The 25,157-nt window shown below is 44.4% G+C and overlaps 1 protein-coding gene across 1 annotated transcript; it reads right to left on the bottom strand.

Annotated features, from left to right (window-relative positions):
* Window positions 1-6,568: 6,568 nt before the first annotated feature.
* On the bottom strand, window positions 6,569-23,906 carry TH (tyrosine hydroxylase). The gene is made up of 13 exons (XM_064657553.1): window positions 23,775-23,906; window positions 18,997-19,200; window positions 15,861-16,035; window positions 15,145-15,233; window positions 14,861-14,928; window positions 13,077-13,127; window positions 12,051-12,196; window positions 11,526-11,661; window positions 11,322-11,391; window positions 10,964-11,020; window positions 10,267-10,362; window positions 9,963-10,096; window positions 6,569-7,095 (listed from the first exon to the last, which is right to left on the bottom strand). Exons 1-13 carry the CDS (start codon window positions 23,862-23,864, stop codon window positions 6,936-6,938), a joined length of 1,476 nt encoding a protein of 491 aa, XP_064513623.1. The 5' UTR covers window positions 23,865-23,906; the 3' UTR covers window positions 6,569-6,935.
* Between the last annotated feature and the right edge of the window lie 1,251 nt (window positions 23,907-25,157).

Below are 25,157 nucleotides of genomic sequence, written 5' to 3'. Positions count from 1 at the left end.
TGCCAGCCCGTGCTTCATTTATGGGAGCGTTCAACTCGGGCTGACCCACCACACTGGCTTTGCCCAGTCACTTTTTATAGAGCTTGAAGTCGTGTTTGGTGAGTTCTGGGGAAATGGCATGAAAGTTTCAATGACCCGCCAAAGGACTTGAGCTCGTGCTTAACTCTAAGCAGCCACATAGTCCTACAAATCTGCTCCACTGTCAGGAAAAGGGAATTCATAACATCTTTTGGTGGAGGGTGTGACTGGGTAGATCCTCAAAGTCTTTTTCTCTGAGCAATCTAAAGGCCAGGCTGGATGGAGCTCAGAGCAACCCGATCTAGTGAAAACTGTCCCTGCCCATGGCAGAGGGGTTGGAACGAAAATGATGTTTAGGGTCCTTTCCAACTCAAACCATTCTATGATTCTATGATCTTGTTCAAGGCAAGTCTACAAATCTAACCAGCCTTGTGCACAATACTTAAGGGATACCTTAAGACAAAATTGAAAGCATGGGAAAAATCCAAGACAACTCAGGAAAAAGCCTGAAAACAGGAATACTGGAGGGTTACAGGAAATCCCAACAATATCAGAGATTACAGCAAGGGCTGTGGGCGCCTCTCCAGCCCACAGGAAGCTGATGGGTGATAGAGACCAAATGTTCCCTGATATGGGAGAGTGGATGAAAAAAGACTCAGAGATGCACCGCCTCTAATAGTGGGACTGCTATGGGAAGCAGCAATAATCTGTACCAAGGCAACATTTGTGTTTTAAAAGAGTCTATCAAGTGACTTTAAATAAGTTTGTCTTTAGAAAAGGAATACCATCTAGTGGCCCAAAAAGGCAATAAGGATGTGCAATGGCAGTAAAGAATCAGAGGAATTTAGAAAAAGAGAAAGAAAAACTACAGAAGTAAAGAGAGATATTAACATACATAGTGCAGCGATTTGCCCTGGAGCAAGGGAGAGCTCAGAAGGGACCTGATCATAGTAAAACACAAAGCTAAAATTAGGCACTTGCAAGAGCAGATTGGGATGCAAAAATTAAAAATAACTGCTGGAGTAGCAGAAAGTGGTGGAGAGAACTGGATCAGGAGTCATCACAGGAATATGATTTCAGGGATGATATTGGCAAATGGGAAAAGAAAGAAAAGTTGAGAATAGCACATATCCCACAAAGACTACAAGTGCTGTCCTGGGGTAGATGGGTACAACAGATTAAACTGCTGTAGCTGTTAAAATGAAAAAAAAAGTGACCCTAAGGTAGGTAAGCTGAAGCCACTGAAAAAAAGCACAACAGTAGAGAAACTGCTTCATATTTGGAATTACGAAGGGATTAAGTGGTAAATTGATTAGACCGTGTGCTCCACTAGCTTTTATCCATTGTATGTCAGGCATTTAATTTTGCCATGATGGGCATTTAATCAAATTCCCCAGCAGAATGGTAAGACAAGGACACAATTGGCAGCATTACTACCAGTCCATAAGTTTGAAGAAGATGGAGACTCTTTAGTAAACTGTTAGGGAGCTGCTTGAATGTCAGCAGGGCCTGATACTGTGTACCAACCACCCACTCCCAGTGGAGCACAGGTATCTCCATTGTCCCTGGCAGTCCTGAGGCTGAGTCAGGCTCCTTGGACAGCAGATGAATTAGGAGAGTTAGTGGCACAAACGCACCTCCATGATTCACACTATGCTCCCATATGGCAAAATGCAGGGGAAGAAGCAATTTATGGAGTTGCTTTCACATTAAGAGACAAACAATACACTTTTACTTGCATCCCACAGGGCCAAGCACCTGCCCTGCTGCACATGCTTGTGTTAGTAAATGTTTGACTGATGTATGCAGGGGACAAAGAAAAGAAATTACCTTACGTGATGACACTTGGGGAACTGCAGCTACAGAAGAAGAGGTACAAGAGAGAAGTAGCTGAGTTTTAAAATTAATAGACCAAATAGGATTTAAAGTCAATTTGAATATGGCACAAACCCAAGTTAAATGCTTGGCTACTGGAACTGGTGAAAAAAGAAGATGGATAAATGCTAGAAAGGTTAAGCTTTCTGTGATATAAAGATTCCCACTAATCAATCCCAACTCTGAAGAGAGCTGGGAGGATTTAATTTCTTATGGCAGCATATCTATAACTGTGCTAGTATCTTATGGCAGCATATCCATCTTTGCTAGTAGCAGCAGAGCATTAGGGAAATGACAGAAAAAGAATCAGGAATGGAGCTGGAGCAAAGATCTAGACAGTGCTTTTATCTGGCATGAAAAAAAGATGCTTGAAAAGCTTCTGCACTAAAATTCCCAGTCAAAGGAAAATTATTCATAATAAGAATTTTAACATGAGCTGATACTGTCTAAGCAGTGCTGTTACAGAGAAATACTGAAGGAAAATGGATTCCAGTAGTGTATGAGTCTTCTCCTCTCCATTGGCTGGACCAAACTTTCCCTGGCCATGAGAAAACCTGGTTAGAGGCACTGTGGACTATGATGGTGTTTGAGGCTTTCCTGCTCAGTAGTGAAGTTGTACCCCAGTCTACTCCTACTCTGCTTTAAGCATGAAGAGAATAAATGGCTATCAGTGTGGATACCCTTTTAAAGGAAACCACAAATAAACCAAAGGTATTGCACACTCATGGGAGAGCTTCATTTGAACAAAGTGGAAGAATAATCCAAGATAGAGAAAGGATCATGCCAAGGAGCTTACAGGCTATCAGTAGAAGACGAACCTTTCTACACAGTATCTCTCTACAGATAGCTACTATGCTGATAATAGAACAAAATAATGAGTGCATGATAGGGAGAACAGCAATGGCAAGCACATAATGGGACACCTATGAAAAAAAGAGGAGGTTTATTTTAAAAGCTTAGATGAAGACTGGAAATCAAATATATGTAAAGGATGTTAAAGTAATGGGAAGACTAAAAGCAATACTGAGAAATGGATTTTGTTTTCTGCAGCCCCAACAAAGTATCAGCTAAAAAAAGGAAGATGGGGTGGATACTGTGGCCAGCTGAATGAGAGCAAACTATCTGAGACTGACATAGTGAGTTACATTAAGGAGTGCAAGGTATTCTGAAAAGAGTGCAAAGAATTTATATTTGCCCCCAAATGAAGCAAGAAACAGAGGACATAAATAAAAATTGTATAAGGTGTGCAATGATGCAAAAGTGGATTACTAAAAGAAAGCTGCCAGCACTACTGCATTGCCTAAACCAAGGACTGTGACAAATACTGCAAAGGGATCACCCAGATAACTGTCAACTAGAGCATCAGTATCTCTTTGTCACAATTAGTATCTTTCCAGGATAGATTGAGGCTCTTCACCTAAAAAGAAATACAACTACTGGAACTGTAACAATGTTGTGGTGGAAAATTGTTTGTAGAACGGGACAGCAGCTGAAACAGGATGAGATAAACAGCGGGGTGGGATCAGGGAGGTTGCAAGTGAAGTAACTCAAGCCTTAATAAGTAACCTGGGGATTAAGCAAGGACTGTATATACCCTACCACCTGCAATCCTCGCAGACTGGTAGAAAGAAATGAGTCAGACTATTAAAAATATACTAAAGAAAATTGTAGGACAATATCCAAAATGATGGGCTGAAAAGTTAACCTCTCTATTAGTAGCATTAAGGAGCAATGACAGATTAGGGACTGGTTTATAACTCTACCATATTTTGTTTGGATAGCCTGTCCCGTAGTGCTCCTATGTCTAAGACCCTGAAATACTACAGCAGGATAAAGAAGAAAACAATGCTTGGATAGAAGAAACAACATGAGAAAAATGGGTAAAATGAGAAAGCAAGGATACAATTCATATATGGCTTATAAAATAAGGGGTCAAGTACTGTATTTGAAATCAGATAAAGACGAGCAAGCCTTAGAGACAAAATGAAAGGGGACCTATTAAGTTACTAATAGGATAAATTCTCCAAGATATTAAATAGATGAGGGCAATAGTAAATACAAACTGGTTCATGTTTCTCAGATGTCCCCCTAAGGGGCCAAAAAATTCTGGAATCTGTCATGAATTTGTCAAGAACACAGACACAGAAAATGTCCCAAAGAGGAACCTCTGGCGCCTGTGCAGCCTGAGCCCCTGCACTCACAGCCCACCCCAGTGCAACTTCATCTCCCACAAGCAAGGGGGTGCAGCCTGCCTGGTGTTCACCTCCCACCTGGCTCCAGCAGATCTGTTTATATGCTTGCATACTAATGGGGCTGGTTTATGCTGCAAGTTTTGCTTATTTTCTATTTTTGTAGGACAACAGATTTTACTACAGCTCCTCAAACAAGCAACAGCTGACAGAGTCAGGGACCAGCAATGCAAACTCCAAGGCAAGGCGGAGGAGCTGAGGTCTCCTGCAGTTACAAGGATTTCTAAATTGGCTTTTCACTTCATATTAATAACTTTGGTCTTTTTACAAATTGCATTAATTTCAGATATTTAACAAGGCAGATAATGGCCATGAAGTGCTTTGGAGACCTAGAGATGATCACCTTCAGACCTTTATGGTTCTGGAGGCCAGACCAGAAAGTGAATGCCTCCGCAGGGACTCCCTGCTCAGCCCTGATCAGGAGCCTGGCATTGCTGCAGGGTTTGAAGCATCCTTGCTGAGCTCATGGGCAGAAGTCCAGAAGCTGGTGACAACCAAAGGAGAGGAGAAACAGTGACCTGCAGACCAGTAAAGTGGCATTGCTATAACCTGTGCATTAACTTTATGGAGTTCATTGTTACATCTTGCCTGTTTGGAGCTTTATTTATGTTTTTTTTTTTTTTAGTCTGTTTTACTGGAGTTGCCAATAAGATTTTCATGGCTAGATAGCTAACCTATGACCTAGCCTGCCTTAATCTTGCATAGCTTGGTCCAGCTACTTAATCTAATAGTAATAACTGAAGAACCAAAATGAAAAATTGTTATGGCTCTTAAGGGAGCCTTGAGAGTTACAGCTCATGATCTGGATCCACCCAGATTGGGAAATCGTAGCTGAAGCTTTGGAAAAAGTGCTCTAAAATTGCAATAACTGAATGAACTCAGTAGTTTTATTCGTTTACAGGAAAATCCAAGGAGGAGGAACAACTTGAGGAAAAGCAGCTAGCCCTGGTGTTGAGCTGCTGATTTCAGTAATGGCCTTTTAAGCAATTTAGGAGGAGTTTAGGAGCGAGGGTCAAATAAGAAAGGAAGCAGAAAGGGGAGATTGAGGCAGGCAGGAGACTAAATGCTGACAGTAGCTAAGGAGTTAAAAATTGAGAGAACTGGGGGTTCTGTGTAGGTCTGAAATGGGATAAAGTGTAATGGATTGTAAACTACTATGACTGAGCCACAGTGGAAGTAACACTGGAGAGCAATGTTAGCCATGTTAATAGCCAAAACTTAACTGCTAAGCCTTGCAGTCCTTTAAAGAGGAAATTATAAAAATCATATATCGTGGATAAGGATGGTAAAAGTCTGCACAGAATGTTATAAATGATCACAAACCACTCTGCGTAATTCTCCCCTTCACTGTTCCCCACAGCTGTTTAGCTGCCTCCACACAATCCCAAGCCCAGCTCTGATACTGCACAGCTGCATAACCTTGGGCCAAACTTCTGAGCAAACCGCTAAGTTATGAGACAGCCTGCAAGAAGATAAGAAGGGCAAAAGCAGGGGGAGGAAAAACTGAGAGCTTTGGGTCAGATCAAGCCATTAATATCTACAGTGAAAACTGGATAAAACTGGGTTTGAGCATCCCAACCATATGTTCACCTTCCTCACAAATGGCCAGCAATAGCATTAGTCACACACCTGAGCTACATCAGGTGATAGTGATATCAGAATAACTAAGAAAAAGACTGTGCTGTGTAATAGACTGGAAAAGCGAAAGCTTGTGAAATTCTCACAAGGACTGGCAAACTCGAGGCACCAGTGGATCCACTCAGTCTGCAATAACCAATAAACTCAGAGGTTGCTGAGGTTGCCCAGGGCCACCAGCACAAATGAACATCAATAGCCGTGATTACTGCCTGCTGTGAAGAATGGCAGCTGGGCTCTTCAGCACTGCATGCTGTGGGAGCTTCTAAAAGAGAGCCTTGAAGGGTGTGTCCATGCTCTGCTCTGGAGTGGCCAGGGATTGCTCAGTGGTGTTTGTGCTGGGGGGGATACAGGTAGGTCAGAGCTGCTCTGTGCCAGAGAAAACTCCTGGCTTAGATCAGTTTAGAGGTTCAAGGAAGCAACAATGCTGATTGCAGCTGGGTGGGGCACAGCCCAGGGGTTTGTGCCTAAGCATCCCCCTGTGCAAGAAGCTGAGGAGAGGCTGGGAGCTGAAATTTCAGAACTCACAGAGTTGGTTCAGGTTCTGGAGCAGCTCTGCATTTCACAAATGTATGAGGCTATAAGAAGCAGGAGATGGTGGGGACTGAGGGTCATTCATGAAGTTGCTTTGGGGATAAAAAGAAAGCAGATTAATTTATTCTCTCAAATTGGAAAAAAACCCACAAAAGAAACAAACAAACAAAAAACCAAAACGAAAACCCAAAACCAACCAACCAAAACCCCCCCAAAAACTCAAAATCAATAAACCAACAAAACATGTCTCTCTCTCCTTTTTTTTTTCTCTTTTTTTTTTTTTTTTAATAAAGATTTTTTCCTCTTCCTTGCACTCAAAAGCCCAGCACACAGCTCTTGACTTCAGCTGTTTAGCTTGGCCATGCTTTTTGTCTCTGCTAAGATTCTTCTAGCAGTCAACAGAAAAGCTACCAAAAAAGCCAGCAAGCCTTGGGTCCATCCTGCTGCCCTCCTCTGAGCTGGCCCTACATACAAAAGTGGAAAGCTGTTGGGGTTGCATGGTGACAGGCAGCAGTGCAAATGTTTGGAGAAGACAGGAATTATCAGATGGGAACTGGGTGAAGGCAGAGTGGGCATGTTTGGGGCTGAGAGGGAAGAAGGGACGGAAATAGCTCAGTTCTTGTATTAACTGATAACATTGAGCGCATTAATCAGCGAGTGAAGCTCATCCCTTACGCTCTCCAGGGAGTGACAGATCGTCTGAGGGCTGTCCAGGAGCTCGATGCTGTGGGTGTAGGGCTCGTATTTCACCGAGAAGGGCCGCTTGATGTGCGCTGCATAGGTCCTGCAAGGGAAGGGTGCAGACAGCTGGGTACAAGAGATGGATCCTGAGTCTCCCTCCTACCCACCACCAATTACCCAGGAAGATCACAACAGGTTAATGACTCCTTTAGGCAGAGTTTCCAAGTTAGCACAAAAGCTCTGGTTTCCCACCTTTCCAGCTCCACAGGACTATAGCAGTAGTTGAAATCCCTTCTGTTCATCAAGGAAAACCATGAGTGTGCCTGTGAGTTTCTGTGGGCTGAATACATGTGCTTGTACCAAACTAGAGGGTACACTGAAGTGGTCACCTCCACGACCATTGCCAGGCATCCTCTGCTTCAATTTCTTTTTCACAAAATGCCAAGGAGATTTAGTAGCTAATTGCATGGAAAGCCCATGGTATTATAGCATTATATTACTAAATCCTTTCTGACATTCATTTATTGACTAATCTCTACTTGGGGAGGGGGAAACTAGCTGTGTGTCATCTTAAGGATAGATTTGACAGGCAGTGCCTCAGACCTGAGCTAGAGGATGAGAATAGCATCACCAGAGACTTGTGCTTGAGCAAAGCTGCACTACCATACAAAAAGCTAACTGCAGCCTAGATCTCAGTGATGAACTTGACTTCACCTGATATCTCTCAAGAGCAAGACCTTGTTGGTACTTTTGTAATAGAGAATTACGTGGTCAAGTGAAAGCAAGTCAAGGATAAGGTTTCCCCAAAGTTGCCCACATTCGCTTCCAATGCTAAGATTTGTATACTTGACAAATTACGGTTTTTTAATTTTGGGGCTATGTAAATATGGAGCTGGGAGTTTATATTTAGGTACTTGTGGCTACAATCTCATGCTGGAAAGGCCTGGGAAGATGAGGGAACAAACAGCAATAGCAACAGGCATGATCCTTGCCTCTGCAGAGGCTTCACCCTTTCGCTCCTGAATTGCTTAGCTTAGGCTACCCTCTTGTGGCTACCACAGGTCTGCTCTGGCACAGGGCTCGGGGAAGCACAGCCCATTCCCAGACGGAGGCAGATGTTCCTCTAGCTGGTACTTCGTGCTTAGTATGGAATTGCAAGAGGTTGGGGGAAAACACAACAGATAGGGCCAAGGGGTAACAAAGTCCAAGGTGCAGGCTAACGCTGGCAGGTAGCTGCCATTCTTGCAGGAAAACAGCAAAAATGTGCAAATGAAGGGGTTTCCTGCATACTTCCTGCATCTCCTGAAAGATGTGGTTTATCTCAGTTCTACCAGGTAAGGTCCAGCTCACCTCTCTTCTTAATGCCATCAGCCACAACCATGACTGCTAATGGCTAGAAACTTGCCTTCCAACGCGAGTGTGATCACTTGACACCTTTTGAAGCATATAAATATGATGTAGGTGCTTGGAAGGGCACTGGGGGAGTGTACCCTTTCTGAGAAAAGAGGCTTTTCTTGAGGGATAGCATTGATAGTCAGGTCCATGGTGGCAGCTGCCAGTAATGCAAAAGATACAGATGCTTTAATGTTTTCACCCCAGAGGGAAACATCTGTGTGGTCTCTGAGCTCTTTAAAGAGGATCGTTTACAGTCACAGTCAAGCTTGCCACAGTCAAGACCCTCTAGCCTAATCTTGGCTGTGTATGTGGTGTATATTTCCTTTTTAAATGCAAGGAAATGACTCATTAGGCAGCAGTTGGTTTTTTTTAAAGCAGCCTAGTGTGTGCTTGCTTTGGAGCAGCTGGACCCCAGGTTGTGTGAAAAGTGCAAGTGAGGGTAATAAAAGCAGAAGTTAAAATATAGCAGTCCTCTTAATTTATATTAAATACTGCTCTTGAAGGAACTGCAAGGTCATGTACATCATGTTTACCTCATTCTGTCTCTTTCCTAAGCTAAGATAAAAATGGTATAGGCAAAGTTTTCCTTTGTCAATCGAATGTTAAAGGACTGAGCTTTTCTCCTGTAGGCAATTCTCAGTATGACCAAGAAAATGCTCTTTTAAAGAGATGACCATGGGTAGAGCTGGCTTTTACCATCCTGTTCACAGTCCCATGGGATGGGGAAACACATTTACATGAGTGAGATGCTGTATGGTGTTCGCTAATCCTAGGAGGCAAAAGTTCCTTTTTTCCCCCTGGATAAATCTATTCACTCTGAGTAAATCTTTTTTGTTTGTGTATGAGCTACTAATGATGCCTGGGTTTGGTTGTTTTTCTGGGTTTGTATTTTCTCCTGCCTGTTTAGGTCTTTTTCCTGCTTGAATAATAAATGGGTAAGTTGCACAGCAGCTGCTCAGAAAGACAACATCTTTCTGCATCCAAAATTCAGAGAATGCCACCATTTTGAGCAGCTCTTCACCATTTTCCTAAAACTTTCACTCACAGAGCAAACTTTTACATAATGCAGAAGCCCATGTTTCAGAAGGACACATGCTGGCAAGATGCTCCCACAAAGGACAGCCAGTACCTGACCTATACCACTTGGCCCTTCTGTAGCAAGGTAGCAGAGGGGGTCCTGATGGGTGGTTTGGGTCTCCAATTTCTGGACCACCAGCCCTCTGTTATGTTGCTTGGCCTCCTCTGGCAACTGGAGATAGTCTGTAACTGCTGCCTGTGAGAACTAGGCAGACTAGCTAGATCTGTCCCTTCTCTTGCTCCCTCGATCTTATCCCCAAGAATACCTTCCATTCCATCCCACTGCTCCACATGCAAGACTTTGAGTCCAGCAGATTTTGTAGGGGCTCTTTGGACCCCATAGGAACTGGAGAATCACTTAACCTTTAACGACCTGACAAGAGTTTCCGGAGTACTTCTGAGAACTTGAACTGAAAGCAGCCATACTGTCAACTGCTATCTCAATATATTATATTTTAATTTCCTTCTATTTGGGTCTCTCTCACTGCCCAGTCCTACCTCAATTTACTTTTGGCATCACTGAAGCTTTCAGACACAAAATAAACAGGCTGGTAGTTCTGGTCCTGGTAGGGCTGAACAGCAGCAGCATCTGGGTCAAAATCCCGCACCTCTGGTTCGTCTGACAAGGAGTGCTATGAACACAGCAGAAAAGTGGCAGCATGAAACTAGGGGGATTGGAGGGCACATATGGGGTAAACAAAGGTGGAGAACAGATTGGGTAAAGTCGCTGTAGAAGTGCTGAAACAGAAGGTGTTTTGCTCTATAAGTCTAGAGTAGAGAGGCAAATTATGCTGGGACTTACTATGAGCTCCCCGTAGGAAGACAGGAGCCCGGCTCCGTAGGCTTTGACTATTCCGTTCTGTCTGCAGAGCCCAAACTCCACTGTAAACCAGTAAAGCTGTGAAAGGAAAAGGGAAAACTCCTGGAGGATACAGCTCGTCATCTTCATCTCCCTGTCACTTCTGAGCCCTTACATCATGGCCAAGGTCTGCGGCTATTTAAAGGAACAGGTGCCTGACACTTTGTCCACTCTCCATACCCTGCACCCTTTGCTGCCAGAGAAAAGTGCTAAACTAAGTTGCTGCTGCACCAGGACAGATGGAGTCTGCATCCCTGGGCTTGTCCCCTGTGCATCCAGCTGCTGTGTGATGCTGCTGTTTGGTGCCCTTGGAGCAGAATAGGTCACCTTGCTGAGGGAGAGCCAAAGGAAGTGGATGTCATTTAATCCCATCCCAGAGTTCCAGCAATGCTGCTGTTAGAAATACGATGCTTGGTGATACTACTGGTGCCCAAGAAAATTGGGTTAATGTGCAAGCAAGCTCTGCTGTTAAACTGATCTCTGCTCTGCACAGACATCATGAAAAGAGCAGGGCTGGGGCAGCTCAGGTAGGGGCTCTGAGTTTGCAAATCTTGGAGCATCAGGCTGAACCTGTCCCCTTGATACCACAGAAGTGCTGCTGGAGGGGTTGGGCCACCATCCAGCAAAGATGTAAACTTACTGTTGCTAGTTTCTCAATTTCTTCATCAGTTGCTCCCAGAGATGCCAGCCCAATGTCCTAGGAAAAGAAGGGAAGGGGCAAATATCAGATTTGGTCTGCGGGCCTTACACATTTATTTCTCTGTTTTATTGCTTTGAGATAACAGATATTGCTGTCCTGCTGTGCCATGCATCTGATGGGACTTCATTGTGCTCAGACTAAAAACGCTTTGCTGCAGAGTTAGTATTAGAGTTTTCAGTCCATCACTGGAACATCACGTTCAATAAGAACAAGAAGGGTTTAGGTGGCGACACTGGGGTTTGGGATCCCACCTTGTGCCCTGCTCTCTCAGGGGTGAGAAAGCAGATGGCCACCTTACCTGAGAGAACTGGGCAAATGTCTTGTCAGCCAGCATCGGGACATGACCCAGCAGTTCGTGACAGCAATCCCTGCCGATGCCAGGGCAGAAAGGAGAAAAACACAGTCAGCAGCCGGCAGAGCATGTCCGATGGGGAGAAAGGGTAATTGCTGGCCAGGTGAGAGATGCAGGAGGGGGAGGCCATGGGGGCCAGGCAATACTCACGGCTCAGGGGAGTGCATGGGCGAGGAGGCGTGGCGGATGTACTGCGTGCACTGGAAGACACGGAAGGCCAGGCTGGCGAGGAAGTCCCGTGCCGACAACAAGCCAGCCACCGGCCGGAGCTGGAAGCCAGTCCTCTCTGAAACAGCACATACCATCTCTGTGAGGAGCATGGCCCGTGGGCTGTGCTGATGTCCTGTGTTCCCAGCACTGGAAACTAAAGGGCTTCTTTTATGCCAAATCTAATTTATTTGCTCCTTCTAGGGAACAACATCTGCTCTTTAGTTGCTCAGTGGGATCATTTGGCTATGAGCTTGACCTTCAATTGCAGCCCACTGTGTTTAGCTGCAATCTCCACCACTTGGGCTCTACCTCTGTCCTCTGTGGGCAATGCACAAACCACCAGCTCTCCTCCAAAATCTCAGCTCACACTCTCCTCCTTTGGGTTCAGGCTGTCATCCGTAGCTGCCACCACCATGCTGGAGCCCTGGCACACCCTGAACCTGGGTCCCCCAGGCTCATACCCACCTTTCAGGAAGCGGGAAACCTCCTCCAGCTGAGGGATGTTGTTCTCATTGTAGCCACAGAATTTCTCCAGTAGACTGAAAGCTTCAAGGTACTCCTTGCAGGCATGGGTAGGGTACAAGCTCTTCAGGGTGCTGTACACCTCCTTCCTTCAGGACGAGAGGTGGCATTCATTCAGTGGCTTGATGTGTCTAGTCCTCTCCTGTCATAGTGTTATGCACTACCAGGGACCCAGGCCTCTAGGCTCCTTGTCCTTTTGCCTTTCTCCACCACTAAGGCTATATCTCTGCACATTGATAGAGGTATGTAAACATACAGACACACATTCAAACAAGCCTGCAAAGGCAGCAGCTGTATCTGCACAGACCTATGTCTGACTTGAAGGTCAGGAAATTGTATAAAAGGTATTAACTGGAATTAAAATATTCCCAGTAGGTAAACTTCTGAAGTTGCACTGTGAAGACAGTCAATAGAACCAGGAGATGACCTTGTTGAGAAGCCTGTGTACTCAGCTCATATGAGTTGGCCTTGTTTTCAGAGACACCCCTGCAGCAACACTCCTGGAAAAAATCATCCTCAAAGGAAGTGTTTTCCTAAGTGAGTCCAGGGAAGTACCACGCAGATATTCACCACTGGCCTCTTCTTTCTGCACCTATGATAACTGCTCTTTGTTTGGAGGCTGCAACTAAGTCAGGACTCTTAGAGAAGTGGGACTCTAAATTATCTACCTTGCTCTCTGTGGAGGCTCCTTTGGAGGCTCCTGGGGGCTGCAGTGTGAAAGGGCTGTTGATGCAGCCCCAAGAAAGGAGGAGACAGAGCATCACTGTTTTGGATGTAGCTTGCTCTCCTGGATGTGGCCCTACCATAAAATGCCATGCAATATGTTACTGGCTTTTGTAACAAGCTATTAAGTAGGATGCTTGCGCTCCTGATACATTTTTCAAGAGGTCACACCTTAACTATTTGGGTTTTGATTCCCAGCTTCTAATGGTGAAGCCAATAAATATCCTCGATCAAATCAGCACTCACCAGGTAGCGATCTCCTCTGCTGTGTACTCCACGTGAGGGATTGGGTCCCCACTGTAAGGCAAATGCACCATTACTGAGCAGAGTACATGCCAGGCTCCTCTTCCCTTCGAGAAGGAAGCACTTTGGAGAAGCTCTGCATGATGTTCATCAATCTTCTTTAAACCAAACAAGGGGGTGACAGGAAAGACAAAGCCTTAGTACTGGGTCGTTTGTACAGGTGCAACAAGTACATAGACACGAAGAAAAGCGTTAGTCTAGTCAGATTATAAATGACCAAGGGATGAGCAAGGGTTTAGCAGGAACAACATTTACCAGAAAAAAAAAAAAAAAAAAGAAGCTTTGTATGAAAATAAATTCATTTCATGTGCCTGAAGTTCAGGGAGCTGGTGGCTTCAAGAATGAACCACCAGCTGGGAAATAAAATGAGCTAAGAAGGAAAGCTAAATGCATTTGAACTGCAGAAAAATATATTGTCAGTAATATTAAGGATGGCAAGAATGGAAAATCTTAACGTTGATGTAAGTGGGCACTAAAGAAGACTGACAATTTTGCTTTTTCTCATCATAGTTAGCAATTGTGTTTCCTGAGTCTTTCTATTCTTTATTTGAACAAGAGAGGTATTCATATATTACAGTGTAAAAGCACAGTTCCTTTTCCATTAACAGCCTGAAGAGACACTACACAGTGGCTCATAAATATTAACCTGCAGGTGAGATGTAAGAGAAGACATTGCAAATTGGTGCATCATCTTAGGACAGTGTTTATTCCTGTGTCATTTGTTGGCACAGTGACTTTCTGTGCACCTAGTATTCATACAGGATAAAACCTTCAGTGTCCATATTCTGGGCTTCAAATCAGCAAAGAACATGAAACCTAACAGCAGAAAACTGTACTGGCATCTCACCAATTGCAGGGGTAGCTGAAGAAGGTGATCCATATAATTTCTGTACTCTGCTTTCAGCACAGCTCACTACAGTGAGTACACCTCATCTGTACCTGAAGTCCTGCTCAGAGAGAATGCTACTGTGAAAGGCAGTGTCACTGAATAGGATCTAGGGAATATTTTACAAACCTAACTGAATATTAGAGCTCTGTTTGATGTTGTAGTGAACAGACTGACTCCTACCACTGCATATATCAGAAGTATTAAGTAGGAATAGTCTTAAATCTATATAAGACAATATTGAAAATGTTACTGGAATCTGTTTAATTTATCAGACAGAGTTTGGAGGTGAACCATTTAGTCTATAAATACCCTCATAGCAGAAAAAAATAAAATCTCTGATAGCAGTGTTTTATCTAGCAGATGAAAGGCATGTATGATCCACTGCGTAAAAGCTAAAGCTATCAAAGTACAGTTTAGAAAGAAAACCCACATTTTTTCACATTTTTCATTGGAACAATGGTTCCAGTAAAGCATTGGAACAAATTTTCTGAGCATGTGATAGTTTTCCAGTAGTCGAAACACTGAAGTCAAAACTAGGTGCCATTCTAACAGAGATGCTACATTTCAAAATTAAGTTTGAGATCTGATGTATGTAGCTTTTTTATGCAGGAAGTTTATTCTTATTATATCTGTATCAATGTATGAATTAATGAAAACAGATATTTTTTAATTAAGAAGAGATTGGAATGAATAGAGAGAAGAGAGACACAAAATGAGCTGGAAAGGCTGAATGGGGAGACAAAACATGAAAGAAGTGTCAAAAATGTAGTACAATGACTTCCCAACAGGTTTATTGACATGTTGTTATCCCTTCATGAATGTTAGGAAAGAGACTTACTGCTTATAGTGAAAAGCAATCTCTGCTATTGATTTTCTTCTCTGGCGATATACTGGGTCAGAGTAGCCCTGTGATGGCAAATAGGAACAGAGATAGGATTTTTAATCAGTTACTAAAATTTCTCATGCAAGAAAGATCATCGCTGGCTGGAGAAACTTCTCTCAAGGTGTCATTCTCACTGTAGTTGACTGATCAGCTGCACTAACAGGTGTTCTCCAACTCCCTGCTTCTGTGGGACAACTCAGGAGTTCAGTATGAGGGTGTGCCCATACAGACTAACTCACCGGGTGATCCAGATCCAAGTCAGGGTCAAACTTGGTGACCAAATGGTGGCACTTGTCCAATTCACAGATTTTTCTGGGAAACCAGTGAACTGTGGGGAGAGAGAAAGTGACAATCTGTCTGTGGAAGTGAAAATGGAGCACTCCCTAATAAGAAGGGGTTGTGAGGCTGAGTAAGATACATCTGATTTCATGTGCCAAATGCACACACACAACAAACAGCACATGGCACAGCTGTGCCTTCTGGGCAGTAATTCCACAATCTAAATGGTCTTTGTTCTAGAGTCATGTCTAGTGTCATGATCTGCATCTCATGACTTCCCTGCCCATCTCTCAGCAGAGTATTTTGTGACAAAAATAAAGAAGGAGATGAAAATTGGATTTTACTGAAAGATTCTAGACTTCACATTACACTGGAGTAGGGATGGAGAGCTCATTAGGAGAGGTGTGAACAAGCAAGAAATTCAATCTCCTATTTCTATTTTTTTTTTATCTGTTTCCAGAAGAATGGGCTATGAACAATGGAGTCTGTTGAGAAACGGACAGGGAGGGAAGTGGCTTTCAGGATTCAGGTGTCCCAGAGGCAGTCTTTTCTGGTTTACTGAAATTTAGCATAGAGTAGCCCTTTCCGTTTAGTGGGAATAACAAAATCTCCACCCTTTTTCAACAGGGAGAGCTCAGCCTCTCCTCACAAGCGAAACAGTTTGTAAGTTCCTTACATTTGTCTTCCTTAGTGGTCCTCACATCTTCTGCTACCCTCTTGATGGAGCTAATGAAAGTGTTGAGGTCAGAGCTGTGGACTTCACAACGCACAAAGTATTCCAGTTCAGCAGTTCCTTCACGGGGCTTTCGGCTAAGCCTGGTCTCCAGGTGGTGAATTTTAGCTTCAAATGTCTTTTGGGACATGGAAAGAAAGAACAAAACCATGAAGCAACACTTGAGACACCTCCTGCAGCTACCCAAAGATGTCCATATGGATACATAGAATCAGAAGAGTTTGAGTTGGAAGGAACCTTAAAGATCAACTAGTTGCAAACCCCCTGTCATGGGCAGGGGCAGCTTTCACTAGACCAGGTTACTCAGAGCTCCATCCAACTTGACCTTTAACACTCCCAGGGATGGGGCATCCACAACTTCTCTAGGCAACCTGTTCCAGTGCCTCACCATGCTTACAGTAATTTTTTTCCCTAATATCCAACCTAAACCTACTCTCTTTAAGTTTGAAGACATTCACCCTTGTCCTGACACTACATACTCTTTTAAATAGTTCCCATCCATCTTTCTTGTAGACCCCCTTCAGATACTGGAAGGTTGCAATTAGGTCACGTCAAAGCCTTCTCTTTTCCAGGCTTAACAATCCCAGTCTGGGATGGATTCCCTCTTGTCGTTTAGTTCGTGCCCCCTCTGTACCTCCAGTATAAATGCACTTACCCATTAATTCCACAGTTTTTCCTTCTGCACAGGCAGCCACTTGGGCTGGTCATAGGTGCCAACAGAAGACTTCCACAATGGCAAAGAAGACCACATCAAGCGAGAAAGTTGATGTGGCAAAGTGCCACTTCTCATGGCCCCCTTTCCTTCCACCTCCCACCCAAGACCAAGGTGGCGTTTGGAGGGGTGTGGTGGGGGGCGAAGGGGCTGCCCGGGCGCGGCCGGCGGCGCGGCGCTGGCCGTGGTGCTGAACGGCGGGGATGGCATGACCCGCCCTCAGCAGCTTCGGTTTGGGCTCACTATCAGAACTGATGTCCTTTGGGCTCGTTATTCCTCCATGGGATAAGAGCGAGACAAAATGGAGTCTACAGTCTTTCAAAGGGCCCTGGTAGATTTGTGGATATTTTCTTTAGCTCACTGAAAACTGGCAGTACAAGCCCAAGTCCCTGGGCAATGACCCAACCTTTCCAAAGTCCCTGGAAGACCTTTGATAGAGGAAGGGACATGATCTCTTTTGTTAATCAGAGGCAAAAAGATGAGAAAGAACAGATGCAATGCCACAGGTAAATTAAATTTAGGACTGTGTTTTTTAATGTACCTACCAACTTCACTATTACATTGTCCCCTCAACAATCAATACCTTTGCATTAATCTGACAGCTATGATTGCATTACCTATGCTTTAGCTGCATGTAACACATAGAGAAGAGTGAAACCAGCTTCCCTGAAGCCTGGCTCATGATGAGGCAAATGTCATTATGCCTGTCTGCTTTCATGTCTTGTACCTGCATTGCCAGAGGGATCTGGGAAATGAATCTTCCTCTGTTGGGGCTTGACATGCTTGTCTTTTTATTATATTTAAAGCTCTCTCTGTGACAAGCTCAAAGAGCTTTTTTGCTCCAGGATGAAATAAACAATATTTGAACATAAGCTGCCCCAGCTTCTCTCTTGATGTTTTGAAAATATTTAAACTACAGAGTTTAAATGCAGAGTAACATAAAATCTACCAAGTACAAGAGCCCACATATCTGTTTCATACCCACTGAGCAGCCTGTTGAATGTTACACTGATAGATTTTTCGTGTTTTATCTGGCATCTGTGTACTTCTGGGAAGAAGACCCCAGTCATGGCAGCACTAAGAGTTTTGTCAGTTAAGTTTTTCATAGAGATTCTTTCAGTCTTGAGACAAGAACCATATGTTTCCCAGAAAATAGCTTTTCTTGCAACAGTCTTCTTAGAGGCGATGCAAGACATTTTGTAATTGCTGAAGAACTTAAACATTTTTCATAAGAGTATCAGAGATAATACTACATGGGCAATGAATAACTAGAATGCCCTACAATTTCAGGGAAATATCCCCCAAAGGATAAGTATACTTTTTGTAGGTTAACAGCTGTTAAGTAGTGGGTTTACTGTACAGTGCATAAAGCCCTGAACAACCTGTTGTGACCAGATCTGCTCTGAGCAGGAGGTTGGACTAGAGACCTCCAGAGGTCCCTTACAAGCCACATAACAGATTATCAGGAACAAATTGTCCTCTCCCATCACCGCTGAAGTCAGTGAAATTAAATTACCATAGATAAAACACATCTCAGAACCTCAGTTTGCAAAACACTTTTGAATCATTCTGGATGAAAATGTACTACATATATGCAAGCTTTGATTACTGTTTAAATGGATAGCAACTATTTCCAATGGAAAGACCACCAGTCTTTCCATTCATGGTACTGAGATCCTATATAATGCAACAGCATATTGCTGGCTAGGGGGAAAAAACCTCAGTTAGCAGTTTGCCTTGGTTTTAAAGGCATATACAGGATGCATCTCAGGGGGGAGGAATCAAACAGAACCTTTAACACGTGAATCAAATCAATCCTTGAAGTAGAGAGGAAATTTTGAAATCAAGATACCAGTTTTACACCCAGGGTGAAGTAGTTCCTGTAACTATTTGGCCAAGGACCAGTGTGTCAGTGCCATTCAGAGACTGTTAAAGCCTTAACCCACAAGGAAGGTGAGTTTGGTCTGTAGGCAGGCAGGGTGCACAGCTTGCTTTGAATGTGGAATTAGAGCCCTTCACATGAAGTTGAAGTGCTGAACAGTGGAGAGAGTTGTCAGAGTACGCTATAAGGCACAAGGATGTGGACTGGAAGTGTGAACCTGTGTGGTTGGATCCGATAATTAAGCAAAATTAAGCCCAGAGTTTAACAGCACTGCAAGACAGAGATATGCCTCATTCTTAGTGATGGCAAGTGAGGGCACACTGGGGTATGAGCAAAGTGTAACTGTGGGGACATCAGACTGATCATTTGCAGTAGGCAGACCTAGTCTAATTCTTCTTTATTAGGCTCAAGTGATATTTCTCACAGAACAGTCATGAAACCTGAAGTGTATTCCTTGACTACCATACAACAGGTTTGGTACTCACCTCAAATACTTTAAGTACACGGGACAGCGGTGAAGTCTTGGCTCCCTTGAGCATGAAGAAGAGATTCAGCATGGCTCTCCCATCCTTCTCCTCAAATACAATGGTCTCTGTAGACTCTGCAGCATCAGTAGCTGCAGCTGCAGCTTCTCTTTCCTTCCTGGCATCTTCAATGAGGCTTTGACGTCTTCCAATGAACCGTGGAGACTGAAGGCAGAACACAAGGGGAGATCAGAGACATCCCCAGTAGCTGGATCAGATATGACTGATACATCTCAGCAGAGGAAGCAGGGAAAAGTTGTATTGACTTGCCTGACTTTGTAGAGGAAGATTTGGTGATGAGGACTGAGGTTTCAGAACTGAACTTTCAGAAATGTGCAGCTTTTGGAAAAAATCTGTGTAAAATATCTTTTTAGCATGACTGGAGAGTGGGCTTCTCCCCTCACCTTCCCTAGCAACAGTTTTCAATATCCTTCAAAAAACAAAAATCATAAAAAATCTTACATAGCTTTCAGGTGTCTGATGAACTCAAGTGGAGAGGTATTAGACAAACCTGAAGTCATCTGGAAAACATACTTTGTGAGGAACAGCTGAAGCCCACAGCTGTGGCCTGGCCAGGAAACATGAACTGTTTGCAGGTGTATTAGCAGGGCAGCTTAACTAAACAGCTCCCAGGATCCAATGTGACATTTTCTTTTGATATTAAGTGGATGCTTGCCCACTGAAGTGTAATTGGAACCACATCCATATACCCCAGAAAATAAATTCCTCCCACTCACCCATAGATTTGTTTTGTCCAAACTCCTGCAGATTTCTGTTATTTGGAATTGAATCTAAAACGCTGCAACTCTGTGCCTGAAGTCATGTTAGGTCGCTCGTTTATATTTATAGTGAACTACACACTATTTCAATCACCACTATTTCTTTTGTTATACAAATAGCTCATATACCAACTTACTTGTTCTTTGTCTTTTTACAACCAGTTTTCCATTTAGAGGCAGCTCAGCTGGTTCCAATTTTCTGTGTTCAGTACACAAACCAGATGACAAAGCCCCAGAACTTGCTAAAAGAAACCTGGGTAAGCACTGAAGAAGGACCAGAGTGGGACTGGCTGCAGTTTTCCCTCTGGTCACATTGAAAATATTCTGAAAGGATAGAGATGCCAACCAAGCAGTGCTTTCCCTACCTTGTGAAAAATTAGAGAGTGTTTTCCTTTTAAAAAGACAGCCTGATTGACTACTAAGCTCATTTTCTCTCTGATTTTCAAAGCCCACTATCAGTAAGTAATGTTTCCTGTAAAAATCCTCTTGGATGCTTTAGCAGTGTAAAGCCAACATTTTAAGTGCAACCTCAAAACTGCAGCACATCGAGGCACCAGCCGCTGCATTTCTATCTGGTCCTTTTTTAGTAAAGATACCTCTCTGAAATTATGTTTGCTGATCCACCCTTTATTCCTCATGGCACAGAAAATCACCTTCTAACAAACAAGCATAGACTGCTGCTTGTCTAAATTGGTGGTATTTATGCCCAAAGAGGGCAGACATCTAACAAGTAACCTCAGCCATAACTTTCAAAACCTTGTGAGCATGTGCTCAGCTTTAAGCGTGTGTTTTGCATCACTACTGTGTTTAAAGCTAAGCCAGTATTTACTTTAAAGTGCCTGCAATAAGCAGGGCAAACAACCCTGTGCCAGGCACAGAAAATGGTCTCTGCAGCGACTCCAAGCCGGGCAGTGATGATACCTAAGGATGCTTTGTCACGCTGTGCCCTGAGGCACAGGATTTTACTTATGGGGTGGAGAAGAGGAGAGGAGGGAAATTATAACCCCATATTTAGGTTGCAAATCAGGTTGAAATCCAACTTGGAGGAGTTTAAAAGGCGAGGCTGGAAAGCTGCACCATGAGAGGGAGCCTCAACCACTCAGACACATGTGCTGAGACTGGGTGGCCCCAGGCAGGCAGGACTGGGGGACTTCAGTCCCTGTATAGGAGTCCTGTAAGTTCCTTCGCTCCATGGTGTTTTAGGTGGTAAATTAAAAAAACCAACCAAACAAAACCAAAAAACCAAAAACAAACAAAACACCAAACAAATAAAACAAAAAACACTGGTAAAAGGCTGATTTCTGAATTTTGCTTGGAAGAAGAGGGCTGGAAGGGATCTGACTGCCTGCTGCCTCCTCTGCCAGGTGGAAGCTGCCTGGCTGCACGCTCCCCATCTCATCTTTCTCTCCTCTGCCCCTCACATTTATGCTCATTGGGGTATTACCTTCTTTTGCTGGAAATTAGGAATGTGGCACATATAATAGCCAAACTGATCTTACGATAAATGTTTTCCTTTCTTCTGAAGGTGCCATTGTATGGTATTTCCAAATTGCCTTGCAGACTAGTTCCCTGAGTGCATATCTGGCTACAGTGAGAACTGTAATTTGATTTTGCAAAGCATTTATTTGCCTAACCAGGGCTCGAGTCTGATATGGTCATTCACCTCTTTTGAAGGGTTAGTTTGTGCCTCTTATGAAGGGTTTGTTCATTTTTCCATCTTTGAGTTTACTGAAACTCAGAGTGCCCAGCCTGAGTAATTAAAACACTGCGTTCGAAGTTACTTTGCTTTGGTTTTTGTCCCCTGGCTTATTATTTGCAGCAAGCAGGAAGGATTGTAAAGACTGTTTCCCTCTTGTCAACATGGGGACAGTAACATCCTACCCCTGCTTCCCTGGGCACTCTTTCATGCTGGTTTGGCTCCAGTGGCTGTCTCCTGCCTGCCTCTGTTTGTGTGCTCTGTAACCAAACCCGGCTCCACCTCCAGTCCCAGGGTCTCTTGCAAAAACTATTAGCAGCAGAAAAACTTGATATATAACAAAAGATTTTTCTACGATGTGCGTTTGATGTTTGGCTGGCTCAGCTGACACATAAAATACCTGCTGCTGTGGACGAGTTCTGGGATTGCAAAGGTCTGTTCCCTCCCCCCCCAGCCATTTTGCACAATTTCCCCTGGAGCACAGTGCTAGTCCCTTGGGGAAAATAGCAAGGGAACCCCTCAGACCTGCTGGGGGTGGTGTGATGATGGGCAAGAGCTGTGTGGCTGATATCCATTGTCCCACTGAAAACACGAGGGCCAGGAAAGTACACTGTCACACGCAAATGCAGAGTCATGCTTCTTGCCTGGTGGAAGCCAGCAAAATAAGTGACAGGGTTGTGGAAATCCGTGCTAGGTGAGAGCAAAGGGCAAAGTTTTTCATGCATCCCACTCTCAAAATAATCCTCACATGTTAAAGTTTTAATTTGAGTTTGGGGGGTTTTTTCTGAACATTTCCATTTAAAGAAGGGACACAAACACAGGCTGAAGTTTTATGTACCCCCCAGGTTGGAGGAGCTGCTCACCCCAAGCAGGTTGCCACGCTCCTGTCAGCCCATCTGTTGAACCTGAATTCCTCTGGCACCTCTGTTCAGTGGCCCATTTCCCATAAAACACGGAGCAGCACCCCAGAGGGCGTAATAACCGAACGCTCTTCCCTTTTCCAGATGAGCATTTCAACGAGCATCTCAAATACTGATTTTACAGGCTGCTTGAAAAATACCGGGTTTTCAAGAACCACTTATGTGTTCATTATTTTGCTGAAATGAAAATGACTGTTAGCAGGAAGCCTTCCCTGATTTCCATTTATTAGAGAAGGCAACTTTATGTCCCTGTTTTCTAAATGTTTCACTTCCTTCCCAGCAAACTCCACTCTCCAAAATACCTGTCTGTCAATGTAGTGGCTGATTTTAGCAAGGCAGAGCATTGCACAGGGTTAAGAGAAGGGTGGACGAAAAAGGCAGCACACATAGGGGAAGGAACTGGGGAGCTCTATAACTGACCTGCTGGAGTCATGCTGCAGACATCTGCCAAACACATCTGCTACCTAACACATCTCTATTCCTGAGTTTTCTCCTGCCCAGCATCCCCAGGTGGTCCCCTCCTGGTGCTCCCATTGCCACTGGCTGCTCTGGCTCCCTCAGCATCACCTGCAGCCTGCACACAACTCAGACCCACAAGACTGTCCCATGCTGGGGGTCTTCAGGTTTGTCCTGCCTGCCGAGGCTTTGGGGTTAGGAGGTGAAATGTTCCTGTCCCTACAGTCAGTCCAATGGGTTGGCTAGGCTTGGCTTTTTAAAGGCACTTGAGAGTTCATTGGGAAGTTTTTCTCTCCTTTCCCTGACAGATTCAGATTTGGTGTGTGCAGAAGCATTCCCCAGGCTAACCATAGGGCTGAGACCACATCAGGGAAGACTGGGAACAGAAATGGGGAAAGGATGTTCTGAGAGATAAACTATGGACACAGCAGCAGTGAACAAACTAGTTAAACTGCCTGTGCCTTGTGTGCAGCCTAAAACAAGAGCCCCACTTTTTTATTATGCTAGAACAGGTGAAATCTCTGCAGTATATAGTCTTGAAACTAGGAGATCATTAAGATTTTCAAATTGCCTTTCACACTGGGGATTCCTTGCTATTCTTGCCTTAAGTCTGTGGGTTATTCACCTTACTTTTGGCTGAGGTGGTGGGCGTTGTATTAGTTCAAGTTTTCACCCCCCTAAATGTTTGCATTTCACATGTACCAATACGTAGAGAGAACTGCTGGAGTAATTTTCCTTTCCCAGCCAAGAGCCAGGAGGTGCCCATGTCGGCGAACTCCCACAGAGGCAATGTTGGTCCATCTATTCCTGCCTCTCTCTGGCTATAGCTATGGCAGAATTTGTGGGTTTTGGAGGGGGAGGGAAAGAAGTGGGGTAGAGTTGTCTTACCATGATGGCCTCAGCTTGCTTGGAGTCCAGCTCTGACACCGCCCTGCGGAAGCCTTTGGCTGCAGAGGTGGAGATGTTCGGGGTTGGCATCTTTGCTCTTCCACAAGCTCTGCTGTCTGCTTTCCAGCTCCTTGCTAGCTTTTTATAGGGCAGGGCTGACGTCAAAGACTCTTTCAAATCTTCTCTTCCCCTGCCACCTCCCCATCACCACCTCCCTCCTTTCTCCCCCTCGGGCTGAGAGGAGGAGGGGATGCAAAGGAGAGAAACGTGTCTGTCCCATTAAATCTAATCGCTACAAAGATTGCAGACACCCTGCCTTCACAGACCAGACAACCCCCCACCTGTTTGCCTGCATCCAAAAGATTTCTACTCTAATTTACCCCTCCCTTGCTCTCCCTCCCATTTCTGGATAGAGCTCATTCTCATTACATGATTCTCTTCCACACATTTTCTTCCCCAGCTTGGGAGTTGCATGAAAGGATTTTGATCTGTGAAAGGAATGAAATAAAAGGAAGAGATTTAGCCCTCTCCAGCCCTTTTTCCCCCTTGTTTGCCTTGTCATCGAGGCAGTAAAGTAATAGGAAAATAACACTGATTCCCCTAAGGCAACTGCAGGATTGGATCCTATTCTCACGTATGCACCTCCCAACGCCCAGCTCCTGACAACGCTGCGCATTTCAGGGCTCCCCCATCACCTCAGTTCTTGATTCGGCCATGTAACTCTGACAGCAGGACAGCAGAATTTGAGTCTTCAGAGATGAAAAAGGCTTTGGAGGAAACAATCTGGAAAAACTCTCTCAGTCCTACCTTCCCAAGGTCTTTGCTCCTCTTGCAGTAATTCCTAACAGACCAAATGCCCACGTACAGTGGGGGCTGTGACAGTGGGTGACAGCTCAGGACCCATCCTAGGACTCTGTTTGCTGCAAGTAAAACTGGCATTTTTGTCCTATTGGATTTGCAGCAGCTGTCCCAACCAAACAAGCACTGTGGGAATGCGTGGCCGTGCTTTGTGTGAGCCACCACCATCCTGGTGACAGGCCGCTGACTGGCACAAATCCCTGTGGACGGGAAGCTGGTGGCATTTCACCAGCTGACTGCCAGAGAGCTCACCCCCAACCTTGCTGACCACAACATTGACATCTGGTTATGGCTGGTGGCTCGTCCTTCACGTGGTAGGATAGCTGAGTTCATGCCAGCATGCCAATGATTTTTGCAGTGCCAAAAGCCCTGAAGGATCAGCAACCCATTGACCTCCTTGAGGATGCAAAGCCCTTGATGTTTGCCATTTCCTGCAAACACCAGGAAGCAGGCAGTGTGACCAACACTGCCAGCCCCACCAAGGCAGCTTGGGAAGCTGGTTGGTAGAAGTTGAAGCTGAAGTAA

Source organism: Pseudopipra pipra, chromosome 6 (genome assembly GCF_036250125.1).
Source record: "Pseudopipra pipra isolate bDixPip1 chromosome 6, bDixPip1.hap1, whole genome shotgun sequence".
Taxonomy (NCBI): Eukaryota; Metazoa; Chordata; class Aves; order Passeriformes; family Pipridae; genus Pseudopipra; species Pseudopipra pipra.
The sequence above is the reverse complement of the archived record's forward strand: the minus strand, read 5'-3'. Positions and strand labels throughout refer to the sequence as shown.

Coding starts and splice junctions, on each gene's coding strand:
- TH (XM_064657553.1), bottom strand. CDS start 23,864: ATGCCAACCCCGAACATCTCCACCTCTGCAGCCAAAGGCTTCCGCAGG. Junction 14,929..15,144: donor ACTTGGATCTGGATCACCCG/GTGAGTTAGTCT, acceptor TTGCCATCACAG/GGCTACTCTGACCCAGTATA. Junction 11,392..11,525: donor CCCATGCACTCCCCTGAGCC/GTGAGTATTGCC, acceptor TGGCATCGGCAG/GGATTGCTGTCACGAACTGC.